Source organism: Neltuma alba, unplaced genomic scaffold (genome assembly GCF_004799145.2).
Source record: "Neltuma alba isolate B1F8T4 unplaced genomic scaffold, ASM479914v2 tig00011656_pilon, whole genome shotgun sequence".
NCBI classification, from domain to species: Eukaryota; Viridiplantae; Streptophyta; class Magnoliopsida; order Fabales; family Fabaceae; genus Neltuma; species Neltuma alba.
The window spans coordinates 235,621-250,199 of record NW_021636302.1 but is presented as its reverse complement, the minus strand read 5'-3'; the positions used below and the strand labels follow the sequence as shown (position 1 = coordinate 250,199).

Genomic DNA, 14,579 nt, shown 5'->3' with positions numbered 1-14,579 from the left:
TATCTAGGAATAAGTGAATCTTAAACTAACTTAGATAATACAATTTATTAAAATTTAAAGTATAATAAAATATTCTAGTCCGTGCATTGCACGGGGAGAAATTTCTAGTTACTTCATATATCATGAAATGATACTAATTATGCTGATTTAAATATAATATATAGATCTCTATTAATTATATTAAACCATAAGTTAATAATATAATTGAATACGTTAATATAGCTTGTATTTTTTTTTTGTATGCTTCATATTTTTCTCAACTTTGTGGAGATTGACGCAAATCATTTAGACTTTCAGGCTTTAATTATAATTTTTTATTGTTTTGTTTTTAATAAATTATGGATGTTGTTTAATTCTTGAAGCATGGATACTTGTTACATATTGTATTATTTTAAATTTCATAACTCAAGTTGTAAATTTGGGTAAGGAAAGCTCACCCCATCCAGCTCGCATTAACCCAACCCAAACAGTTAGGGCTTCTACTGGATAGGGCCAAATAGCATGCTGTATTTTGCAACTTGCTCATCTTTCAGGTTAGGCATCAAGCAGGAGTCTTGTCCTATCTAATCTTGCACATGCACACCCCTAAACTTTTATTATAAAACAAAGAGTACAGAGATGAGAAGAAGAGAATCGTTGTGAATATTATAGTTAATGACCCAAGTTTGTTTTCATTTGCATTCAGATCCTAACTTAAATGGGTCTGGGTCTAATCCACCAAGGATGGATTAGCCCAAGTTCTAACATAGAAATATGCCGGTGGCATTAGAAAAATTAGTTTTTCTATAGATAATATTGCAAGGAACCTGAAGCCAGCTAGGATATTCAAAAAGAATAATAATAATAAAAAAAATCTAACCATCAAATTGCAAAAGGGAGTGAAAGAGTAGTGAAAAAAAAGGGAATATGCTTTTTCTTATAAATAATCTATTTAGATGATAATGAAAGAATCCATTTACATGACATGTTTTTTAACATGTTTTAATTAGCATTTTGAAATTTACAATTGAAATAATCTATTTTAAATGGTCTTTAGGGATTTACAATTTTCATGTATCATGTTTATAGCCAACCTTTTGATACTAACAAGTGTCATGTATTAGAAGCTGAACATAAGTTTTGTATCCTCAAAGAATCCGTTTACAATATTGTAATAAACAAGGACTCTATATTTGCAACTAATGTATATAGAAAGTTACAAGTTTAATACATCATAAGTTAAACTTGGCGAGAATAGTTCCAACTTCTAAACTTGGTGAGGATAGTTTCAACTTCTAACTACCAGAGTGGAGGGTGAGTCTAGTAATTTAAAATAGTATTAAGGTACAATTTTAACAATTAAGTTTATATTAAGAGACACTGGGTATCATAAAATCTTGTTGGGTGTAAAAATATACACAAAGTTGTTAGAATAGATATTTTTAATAACATCATTAATGTCTGTGACTTCTTCGTTAATGGTACATTTTTAACAACGAAGTTTACATCAAAGGGTACTGAACACTATAAAATTTACTTGGGTGTAAAAATATATATAAATTTTTTAAAAAGGGAAAAAAAATAAAACTCATCAATTCCTATAAAACGTCATTTAATTTTATTCTTTTGAATCTCACCAAATGTCACATTTTCTCTCTATCCATTTTCCTTTTCAAGTCCATCAGTTTTTCTCTCATCATAGTCAATATAAACTAATATATAATCTAGGGATGCATATAAATAGTTTAGAGAGATCATATAATATATGCTATAAGCCTATAATTAAGTAATTGTCTGAGTTCTTTAATTTTCTCAAATTATTCCATTATATTAAGGAGATGAAGTAAGTGAGAATGAGTGGAGAGAAAATGTGATATTTGGTAGAACTAAAAATAATAAACTTAACGGGACATTTATGGAGTTGATCAATTTTGTTATTTTCCTCATTTTAGAAAGTTCACGTATATTTTTATATTTAAGTAAACTTTATAGTGCCAAGTGCCCTTTGATATAAACTTTATTGTTAAAAATGTACTTTAAAACTAATTTCCCCACTAACGAATAAGTAATGAACGTAAAAAAAATTGTAAAAAATACTCTTTTTTGATAACTTTATGTATATTTTTGCACCCTAAAAAAATTTATGGTGCCTAGTGTCTAATGCTTCTTGATATAAACTTAATTGTTAAAATAGTATTTTTTTTAACCAAAGATTAAAATTACATATGAACCTTTTAAAATATCTATGTAGCATATTTATATCAACATTTATTTCTTCATTTAAGGCACTTTACTTGCAAGTTGTGCATTTTCCTTTTTTTGGTAACAATGACAGAGTTGTACGTTCACTTAATGTAGCTGGTTATGACTATGTTTGGTATCACCAAGGAAGAAAAAACCGGACCGGACCGGCCGGTTCAACCGGAAAACCGGTGAACCGGTCTGAAGTCCGGTCTGGTTTAGTCTAAAAACCAGCCCCCAATCAACCCGGGATGAACCGGAATAGACCGGACTAAACCGGTAAAAACCGAAAAAACCGCTGGGTGGACTGGGTTGGCCGGTTTTTTTTTTCCTTCCCAAAACTGCTCTCACCGTTCGCCAGAGAAGGAATAGACGTCTTATTGTTTGCCGAAAACCATGGACACTGCAGACACAGGTAGTAGAAGCAGAGGAGATAATGGAGGCTGAGGAAAAGAAATCCTTGTTTGTGTCGCTTTGAGGTATACCCGTAGAAGACGAGAAGGAGAGAGATAAGAGAGAGTATCAGATGGATGAACAAAATGTAGAGAAGAAAAACAGTACTGACCCTTTGCTATTTCTCCATTTGTCCATTCCATTTGAGGAAGAAATAGAACTGATCGCTGAGGACGGCAGGAAGTAATTTGAGAAAGATGTGGAAGAGCTGGTGATGCGTGCTGAAGGAGGCAAAATATGCTGCTACAGTCTACCACCCAAGTCTACCCTAGTCTACTCTGCTTGTTCAATGTCATATGAGATAGACATTGCTTCGTGATGTGTGGCAGAAGGAGAAAAGTGGCATGGCACGTGGGAGAGAGAAGATAGAGAAAAGGAAAAGAAAAAAGGAAAAAAATTAAAAAAAAGTTTTTATATACATAAATATTATTTTTATAATTAGAATATAAATATTTTACTAATTTTAATTAAATTATATTATTTTAATTATTACCGGTCTGACCCCGGTCTGATCCTGATCTAACCCATTAACCCTTGAACTAGTATCTTGACCGGTTTAGTGTCCGGTCCGGTTTTTTGTTCCTTGGGTATCACGTTTGAGTGACCCAAGCCACTTAAGCTCGTTCAGGTCCCTTTTTTTTTTTTTGGGGCCTGAAAGCTGCTTCAGGTCCAAATCTCATGTTGGGGATCATGTTTTCTGCAACCAACTTCCAACCCCAAATTAACTTTAAAATTGGCAATGTGATTTAGTGACGAAATTTTGATTAGTGACGAAATTTTGATTACTGATAAAATTATCAATAGAATTATGAACTGGATTGCTAATTAGCAATGAATTACCAACGGAGTAATAACAAAATTTTATGTTTCTAATTCATTGCCAATTTGTCACAGAAATTCCATTTCTAATTTCCTGTTTTTTTAGAGTAAGAGGGGGTTAGTTTTGGTCCCAATTATGAAAGTTTACTTCGTTTTGTCTTTTAAATTTATATTTACTTATTGATTATATCGCTTTGTTTGGGTCAGTGATTGAGGGTCCAGAAGTAACTTATTTTCATGGTAAGCTTGTTTGGAAAGTTGGAGGCTGTTCAGGAAAGCTTATAAGCCATCGTGTTTGGGGACAAAAATCTGGATTCAAATGCACTTAACATTAAGCTGATCTGAGGTAACTTATTCAAGTGAAAATCATGCTTAGGACAGTTGGAATTGTTAGATTTTTATTTTTCTCTCACTCCTCCCTCATTATTCTACCATTATTTCAGCCAAGCCACTTAGCCTCATACGCTGAAACTTATTCATTGTATCATGTAAAATTATTTTTTAATCATTTATCATTATTTAATGAAACTCATACTCATTTGGGTAATTTTACAAACTAAACTTACTAATTTAAATTTATTGTATTATGTAAATTCATTTCTTTATTATCTAATAAAACTCATATTTATTTTGGTAATTATACAAACTAAACTTAGTTTTATTCAATCACAATTCAAACAACTTTTTACCCATAATCTAATTTTTACAAACTAACTTTTATAAAATTCAATCCAAACACAATTTAACTTTTACCAAATCTAACTTTTTCAAAAGTTAAATTGAAAATAAGTTACTTTTCTAATCGTTAATCCAAACAGACTCATATCTATTAAGGAGGTTTTGATTAAGAAGTATTCCTCTGGTTCTATATATAAGACACGTTCAGCATATTTCACAAAAAAAAAAACACTTAAAAATGCCTTAAATCTTTATTAAAATATAATAACTTTTTAACTTTCCCCTATTTAATATATAAATCTTTTAAAAGAAATAACTATCTACAATATAATAAAGTGATTTATAAATAGGATTGAGAAAAATCTTTTATCTCTATCTTATAAATTGGACTACAGAAGTAGTTTCCAATTCATGCAAATCACTAAAAGAAAACTACCAAGCATTTTTAACACTATTTTAGTCTTTAATATAAAAGCGACATAACTAACTTGTGAATATTAAAGAAATTAGTTAAATTAGTTATTTGTAATAAATATATATTATATTTTTTTAAATACCCTTATTAATCATGTGCATTGGAACCACCAATTGATGAAAACTTAATCATTACAAGGATTATTTGAGGATAAAATGGATAAATATTATAGACAAATATCCAACTAGCTCTTATATTAAAGAAAAGAAGTCTTATCCAACTTAACTAATTTATTTAATCTATACAAATTAGTTATTTAATTTTTATATTTAGGATTGGAGGTGGTTATCAGTGTTGATCATAATAAATAGCCAACTAACTTCTAATCTACTGTTTGATCTCAATTGCAGAATCAATTGCCAAACAAGAACACATTGATGATGTCATTTTAATTGGAAAGTTTAATTTGCCCAAAATCAGGATAATTCTTGTATGTTTGATTCTTTCTTCCCTTATCTCCTTTTTTTATTTTATTTTAAACTAACAACATTGCGCAACACGTGGGTGTGTGTAGTGTACTGTCTGTAAGGTGAAGCAAATCCAAAGCAACACCAGAAACAATTGTCGAATAGATCAGATACAAATTTGTATTTCATACATACATACATACATACATACATATATATATAAAGTCATACACATAAATAATCATACATATATCATGAAACTCCTGCTGTGTATATAAAGCATATACACACACACCAACAAATTAATAAAATAAAAAAATAGGGACTATAATTATTTATCCAAATATGAATTCAGCTTTCTCCTAATCAGAAGTGTAAGGTATTACTACTCTGTGTAGGTATTACTACTCTCCTAATTCAGCTTCCATATCCTCTCCTAATACTGCAAGGTATTACTACTCTGTGTAGGAACACTGAATAGTGTAATACCTTGTACGAATCAGAAGAGCATATATATAGTACAGTACAGAACAAATCCAGCAAGAAATTGAGCTCCCCAGATCAATATATATATATATTCTTCATAAGCTATATATATATATATATATCAGTGAAAGAAATGGTGATGCTTCTTTCCATGAGCCTCTTGGTGTTTCTTCTTTGCTTCTTTCTTTTTATGATGCTCGTGAAGTGCATATCCACCAGCTCCAACTGCAACAGTGGCTGCAATCTCCTCCTTTATCTTATGACTGTGTGCATGTTCTGGATCTTTCTTCGCCTTGCGCTTCTCGTGCTGCAACCAACAGTTTCATTATATTGTCAATTTCTTCAAATCAATCATGATTATCAATAATAACTAATGATTAATTGCATATCAATTTATGTTGAATGATATTATATATATACCAATGCGAAGGCGCCAGCAGCAACAGCTCCTAATTTTCCGAGATTTTCCTTATGCTTGTGGTGCTTCTCTTCCTTCTTGTAGTCAATCTCGCAGGCCGGATTTTCTTTGTGATGGTGGTGGTCACGGTGGTGCTGGTGGTGATGGCCTTCGGACATGGTGGTCGATGACTTGGCTGTATATTTGGAAGGGATTTCAAATGATAATAATGCAATATGTTTACTGTTTTGGGTGTTGTGGGTTTGTGTGGGAAGCTGAGGTATTTATAGATTTATTTTTGTTGATAATTTCTTACTGATTAAGTCATCGTCATTATTATATGTTTGTAATATGACCGTATGTGAAACATAGCATAAAATAGTCTAAATAATACAGCTTCTTAGAAACTTCTCAAGAAGAATCATGCAGCGTTTTAATTAGCCAAAATAGAAGCATTCCGAATGTTTTAACTTGAAAATGAATTCTCAAATTTTCCTTTTCAATAATATTTTTTTTTTTGGGCAGATTCAATAATATATATTCTACTTCATATATCTTGTTTGCTTTTTGCCACCCTATATATATGTGTGTGTTTAAATTTAATTAGGAGGTATGATGATGATCACATCGCTCTTTCCAAAAATCCATCAATGTATATACTATTGCAATAATATACGCACCAACATACTATTATAAAAACATAAAAATAAATTAAATTTATTAACTCACTTTGCATTAAATCTGAGAAATAATTAAGACAGCGTATTTTTTATGGATTTTGTATTAATATATTTTGATGCGTGTACTTATAAAACCGCTAACCAATGTAAACTTTGACAACGGTCAACGGAAGAGGAGGGACGCGGAAAATAGGCGTGGGAGGCTGGGAGCTAAGAAACAAAACACGGCACACGCTAATTTAATTTGGGGGGGGGGGGGAGGTTAGATACTCCCATCATCTTAAAACATTTTGTCTATCATCTTAAAATATTTTATAATATATTTAGCATCCTAAAATGATTTTTTTATATACATCCAGTATCTAAAGTATTTTGTAGTTCATCCAACACCTCCAAATATTTTTTTATGTGCGTTTGACACCCTAAAAAATATTAAAAAAATATTTTATGGTACTTTATATACATTCGTTTGACCTTTTGAGAATTAATGACAAAATTAAAATTGTTTATGAAATAATACTTTAAAAGCATAATTGCTTTTGAAAAAATTAATACTTTAAAGGCAAAATTATGATACAAAATATTTTAAGATAGTGGATGCACAACAAAATACTTTAAAGATGTCGAATGCACTTGATAAAATATTTTAGGATATTGATGCTGGATCTAGCTTAACCCAAAAAAAAAAATGGTGTGTGTATTTTTGTCATAACTTTCAAGGTCGCAATTATTATAATAATCAACGTATAGTTCGCCTGCTTGTAGATCTAGAAAGCCGGTGAAGACATGGCTCCAACCACCGCTGGAAAGATGAAACAAATCATCACAAGATATTTAATTCAGGACACTAAAAATAAACAATGCTCATGACAAAAAAAATTGATTAGTTTTCCTCATTCAACTCGTTAAAGATAGCGTACATAAAAGGGTATTTAGAGGAGACTCTGAGCCTAGCTAGGACTCATATTTGAGCTCTTGACACATCAGGACTCTTAGAGAGCCCTAAAAAACCAAAATCCCAAGATAAATTACCGGATGGGGATGACTGACCTGCAAAAGAATCTCAAACTCCTGTTAACATATTAAATTTAATTTTTCAAAACAATCATAATTGTCACACAAAAAAAATCATCATTTAAGCCCGATGATTTTAAAATTAAAAAACTAAAAAAACTTTTTTAAAATTAAAAGACGAAATTAAAATCCTATATATCAAATATATACTTTTAATTTGCCATTTTTTATCACTGTAGTCCGGATAATTGTCTCTTATTAAAAAAAGGGAAGGGCTATTGATTGATTGATGGATTAATAAGTTATACTTGATTGATTTTCAAACAATTCCCCAGTTTTTGCTTCTTCTTTTTTGCCAGGCATATGTATTTTTCTATTAGAAGTAATCTTATTCGAGATACTGTTAGATATTAAATGTGAATAATTTTTTTAATAGGAAATCAAACTTGATTCATCAAGTTGTGAGGGAGTAGCCATCTCCATCTCTTTTGTTTTTTTTTTTTTTCTGGCCGAATCTCCATCTGTTTTGGTTTCGCAAATAGAATGGGAAGCAATATGCTGAGTTGGATTTCTGTTTGGGGTTTTAACCCATTTCAACCATTTCTCGGGTCCAAGATAGGCGGGTGAGCCTAGAATTCTATAGGCTTTTGGGAACAAGACTCACCTTTGGTCCTTACAGTAATTGATTTTGGTGATTTTGTTTCGTCTATATTTAATTTTAATGTATTTATTTTATACTTATATGTCATTATGTCTAACATCCACTATTGAAAATTTATTTTAATTCTTTGGCTTTTTTTAATGTGAGAAATAATTTAAAATAATGGATATATAGTGTTGAGAACTGAATTAACCATTGACTTTCAAAGTTAAGCTGCTATTAGTTTTATGATAACAAATATATTAAAGTCATTTTAAATAATATTTGATATTTTTGAACCAAATAAATCTTGATGAATTGAGATTATTGTCTTTATTTCATAATTAGGAAACAACGAATAATTCAGAAGAATGATCAAAGAGAAAATTATAGTCGTTGGACCAAGAATGAAAAGAAAAGAAGGTTTGTGCATGATTTGTAGATTCATGGAGGAGCCCCATCAACGTTCAAGTTCAAAAGCTTCAAATATAAAAAGATGAAGGATTGACTATGAAAAATATAGAACAGATCGAACAGACCATTATCCTTGCAAGCTTAATCATGTGCTTTTCGAAATATCAATACTGTAATCTGGAAATTTGTCTGCTTAAAAATTTCGCCATTTTCTTGTTGAAAGCATTTTTCTGAGAAACTATTTTTTCATCTGTTGTATTTGCCTTGGTTGAGTTTGTACAAAATCCTTAGGTCCTGTTTGGTACAAAGCATTGACAATGAGAGGTGAAGTGTGATTGGGATTGAGAAAAGTCATTAAAAGAGTATTTGATATTAGTGATTGTTTTTTTACGTGGGATTGAGAAAAGTCATTAGAAGAGTGTTTGATATATCCTACTTGATCATTGTTGAGAAAATATCAATAGCGTTAATTTGAAAAAAAGAAATTAATAAACATGTAAAATAAATCTTTTATATAGGACTAATATCAACTCCCCAATTAAGTCGTATATGAAGGACCGAAAGAGTAATATGTTTACTGCTTTGGGTGTTATGAGGAGGTTTATGTGGGAGGCTAGGCTATTTATAGTTTTATTTTTGTTGATAATTTCTTATTGATTAATTCGACATTATTGATATTTGTTTGCAAGGCCACATAAAAATAGTCAAAATGGTACACCTGCAATTGCCAAAAAACCTTCTTAATTAAGAAATATGCCACTTTTTGGCCAAAATAAAAGCATGCCGTTTGTTTTTATATGAAAATGATTTATCTGTTTGCACATATCTTTAAATTCAATTAGGATGCATATGTGACGATCACATCACTTCCTAATCTTCGACATACTCCGTACGTATATGGCAACAATACAAATATAGAAAATGATGAACAACTAAGTATAGCTCGATTTTTATGAATGTATATTATCACATGAAATATATATATATACACACATATATTTTGATGAGCAAAACTTGAATCAGTCAACCTGAGAGGGGAGAGACGCGGAAAATAGGGATAAAAGGCTCGGAGCTGAGGAAATAGCCAACGAACAAGCAAACAAAAAAAGAAAAAGAAAAAGAAAATCACGTCACGCGCTAATTAAAAAAAGGCGTGTGTATTTGTCATGCCCTTTCAACATCGCGAAGTCTTGTGTATAAAAATCAATTCATAATTCATCTGCTTATAGATCTAGAAATCTTGGCTTAGGGGTATTTGGTGTGTATCAGGAACCGTAAATAAGCTCATACGTGATCTGACCACAGAAAGGAGTCAGAGTTTTGTTATACAACAAAGAGTACTGAGATGAGAAGAAGTGTTTTCTACTCAAGGGATATTTGGATAAAATCAAACTATGATTTTGATAATAGCTTTTGAAAAAAAATTATTTTTGATAATAGATTTTCCAAGAATAAATTTTATGAAAAAATGATTCTGATAAAGTAAGAGTATTTGAATAGTTGTTCTCAGAAAAACTTTTTACATGTACAAATTACTAAAAAGAACATAAGTTAATATGATAATTATATAAAATAGAGATTTTATAATATATTTTTATTTGAAGTAATAAATTTGTTAATAATATATTTTTTGCCAACATAATAAATAATATATTAAAAATGTAATTAATAAATAATTAATATGTGTATATGTATTTATAAAATATAAGATTAAATATGTTTTTAGAAAAATGATTATTTTTTTTGCCAACAAAAAAAAATATTATTTTACCTTAAAGATTTTAAACATGAAATCCCATGACATTTTTTCACAACTAGTTTTTTTTAACAACATGCTACTTTTGATATTTAATATAAGAACTATTTTGATATTTAATTTTGTTTTAAATATAAAATCTCAATCTATTTTGCTTATCATATTTATCTATTTTTTTAAACACTACTACAAAATACTTGATTTGTAGCGCCTGTTTTGTAGCATTTAAAACGAAAATGCTACAGCTAGTACTCAATAATTTATTAAAAAAAAAGACATATTCTGTAGCACTTATTTAAATAAGTGTTACAGCATGTATGATACTTGCTGTAGCTCTCAAGAAAGTGCTACAGCAGTCCATTTACTTTTAAAAAAAAATTATAAAAATCTTCTATAGTGTTTTCTTCGGAAAGCGCTACAGGAAATACAGGATTTGCTATAGCATTTTCTTTAGAAAGCGTTACAGAAGACTATTTTCTTTATAAAAAAAAAATACTGTAGCGTTTCTACAGAAAGCACTACAAAAGGCTATCGAGTTTTAAAAAAAAGGAAAAAAGATAAAGGATTTTTAAAAAAAATTATGGAAAACCTTTTGTAGCTTTTTCTATACAAAACGCTACAGAAAGGCACTTTTTTTATTATCTTTTTTCTTTTTAAGTTTTAAAAAAGCTAAATGCATTGTTTCTAAAATTATAAAAATTCCCTACTAATGATATTTCCCTCCCTTTTTTTTTTCATTTCCACAATTTAAGTTAAAAAAGTAAAATGATTTTTTTAAAAAATTAAGAAAATCCCCTGCTATAGCATTTGTTTATAGCATTCCCCTTCTTTCTTTTTGTTTTTTTTTTCCATTTCCACAATTTAAATTTAAAGAAGAAAGTTAAAAGCAATGCTTTTGTAACGTTATAAAAATCCCTACTAATGACACATTTCTCTCTATTTTTTTTTCATTTTTCATTGAGAAGTTAAAAAAAAAAAGGCTAAAAGCATTTAAGAAAAAGGAAAAATAAGGGATTTTTTTTAAAAAGTAAGAAAAACCTTCTATAGCGTTTTCGATAAAAAATGCCACAAAAGGCTACTTTCTGTAGCGTTTTAAATCTAAACGAAACAGTAAGTCCTTTTTTAAAAATCTTTTTTCTTTTTTAGTTTAAAAAAAGCTAAATGCATTGTTTCTAAATATTATAAAAATTTCCTACTAATGATATTTCCCTCTTTTTTTTTTCATTTCCACAATTTAAGTTAAAAAAAAGTAAAATGATTTTTTTAAAAGAAAAAAAGAAAATCCCCTGCTCTAGCATTTGTTTATAGCATTCCCCTTCTTTTTTTTGTTTTTTTTTTTCCATTTTCACAATTTAAATTTAAAGAAGAAAGCTAAAAGCAATTTTTTTGTAAGGTTATAAAAATCCCTACTAATGACACATTTCTCTCCATTTTTTTTCATTTTTCATTGAGAAGTTTAAAAACGAAGAAGCTAAAAGCATTTTAAAAAAGAGGAAAAAATAAGGGATTTTTTTTTTAAAGTAAGAAAAACCTTCTGTACCGTTTTCGATAAAAAACGCCACAAAAAGGCTACTTTCTGTAGCGTTTTAAATCTAAATGAAACAGTAAGTCCTTTTTTTTATATCATTTTTCTATTTAAGTTAAAAAAAACTAAATGCATTGTTTTTAAAAATTATAAAAATCCCCGCCTGCTAATGATATTTCCCTCCTTCTTTTTTTCATTTTCACAGTTTAAGTTAAAAAAACTAAAATTATTTTTTAAAAAATAATAAAATCTCCTGTTGTAGCATTTGTTTATAGCATCCCCCGTTTTTTTAAAAAATTTTTCCAATTTAAATTTAAAGAAGAAAGTTAAAAGCAATTTTTTTTCTAAAGTTATAAAAACCCCCTGCTAATGACACATTTCCCTCCATTTTTTTTTTCATTTTCCATTGATAAGTTAAAAAAAAAGCTAAAAGCATTTTTTTAAAAAAAATAAATAAATCACTTGCTGTATCATTTTTATTACAGCATTTCCCTCCTTTTTTTATTTTTCCTATTTAATTTTTTTAAAAAAATCTTAAAGCATTTCTTTTAAATTATAAAAATTCCCTGCTAATGACATTTTCCTCCTTGTTTTTTTTCCATTTTCCCTTGCTAAGTTTTAAAAAAAATCTAAATTCATTTTTTTTAAAAAATTAAAAATATCTACTGTAGCGTTTTGTTTTCAAAATGCTATAGCAAATGCACGATGCATTTGTTAAACAAATTGTCCTTGCTATAGCATTTTCTCTACAAAACGCCATAGCAGTTCCCTAAATACACAACATTTTCTCTAGCTCCCTCCATTTTTTTTTCCCATTTTCCCTCTCTTTTTCTAACCCACAGCTCCTCCACTCCTGTGTTATACCTCATAGCTCCAGCTCACACTCTCTGTCTTTTTCTAAACCCATAGCTTCACCTCAGAGTAACCCATAGCTCTTTGCCCTTCAGCTTCAAGACGCCATTTTCAGCTCCTTTTTTCCCCACAGCTACCTGCCGTACCCCTTTCCCCATACATCCCCACCACTACATGTTTCCCTAAGCTCCCTAGTTCCCTTTCCTTCTTTGTTGCCACCTCCTCCTTTCATCCCTACCACGGTCCCCACCCCCCTTTTCCATTTCAACTCCCACCCACAGTCCCTACCCCCTTCTCGTCCCAAATCTTCATTGTACTGTCCCCACCTTTTTCCCATACCCACTTTCCCAATCCATCCCCATTCCCATTCCCTTTGCCCTTACCCCTCTTCCCCCTCCCCACTTTCATTTAACATTTTTTTGCGGGATTCTTAATATAATTCAAGTCAATTTACAATACACTATAAGTATTTTTTTCAACTAAATAATTTAAAAAGCTTACAAATTTAAGTTTGTTAGTGATAAATATGTGAATTTGCTTAATATTTTTTATTTTAGTTGGTTAAATTCTGTAAAATTGTTCCTTGGAAAAAACTTGAAATATGTTGGAAAATTAATGAGATAGGATTAATTGTTATCAGGTTCTTACATGTGGAAATATGTGATAGTTATATTTTTCTATTTTCTATTTTAGGTGGAATCATATGTTGGCAAATATGATTGCTATTGTTATGGACTGAGAAAAATTGACAAAATTTGCTATATGAATTGTTTAGTTAACTGTTAAAAAGAGATTTTAGGACTATGAAATTTTTAGCTTGTTATGCTGCTAAATTTTTTAAGGTGAAAAACATTCTTTAAACAACTATTTACATAGTTTTGTACGTGATTTGGTATTATGAGATATGGAAGTTAGAGTGGTCTAAATATTTAATCTGTTAGCTTTTAATGCTTTTTATTTTAGATTTGATATATGTTGGCAAATATGATTTTTGGTTGTTGTTGTTGTTGTTGTTTATAGTTGTGAAAAATTATTGAGTTTTGCTGGATTAATTGGTGTGTCATGAAATTGATCAATCCTATATACGATAGAAAGCGAATTAGTCCACGTGATTTGTTAGATCATTTGGCGTGTCACAGAATTGATCAATCCTATACACGATGGACAAGGCATGGTGAGACTTATGATACATGTAGTGATCAAGTTCATAGCACAAGTGGTGCTTTAAATGAGTTTGGCACAAGCATATGTGATGAAGACGATGGTCTTGAAGAAATGCTAAATGCAGTTGAAGAGGATCTTTATGATTATCCTAATTTATTTGAGAGGTTGAAAAATGATGTAGAAAAACCATTGTATGCTAGATGCACAAAATACACAAGATTGCTAGCGGCATTAAAATTGTATAACTTGAAAGGGCATCATGGGTGCAGTGATTTGAGTTTTATTGCATTGCTTACACTTTTGCAAGACATGCTTCCAAAGAAAAATGAACTTCCTACCAAAACATATGAGGCTAAGCAAATTCTTTGCTCTACTAGGATGAGTTATGAAGAGATTCACTCATGTCCTAATGACTGCATTTTATTTTGAAATTAGTATGCATTGTTGGAGAAGTGCCCTACATGCAATGCATTACGATATGGGAAGAAAGGCAAAAATCCTTTGAAGGTCCCTTGGTATTTTCCCATTATTCCAAGATTTAGGTGCATATACAGTAATGCAAAAATTGCTAAGCAGTTGACATGGCATGCAAATGAGAG

General features: G+C 30.0%; 1 protein-coding gene across 1 annotated transcript; it reads right to left on the bottom strand.

Annotated features, from left to right (window-relative positions):
- Window positions 1-5,485: 5,485 nt before the first annotated feature.
- On the bottom strand, window positions 5,486-6,170 carry LOC114716413 (abscisic stress-ripening protein 2-like). The gene is made up of 2 exons (XM_028901420.1): window positions 5,959-6,170; window positions 5,486-5,845 (listed from the first exon to the last, which is right to left on the bottom strand). Exons 1-2 carry the CDS (start codon window positions 6,112-6,114, stop codon window positions 5,660-5,662), a joined length of 342 nt encoding a protein of 113 aa, XP_028757253.1. The 5' UTR covers window positions 6,115-6,170; the 3' UTR covers window positions 5,486-5,659.
- Between the last annotated feature and the right edge of the window lie 8,409 nt (window positions 6,171-14,579).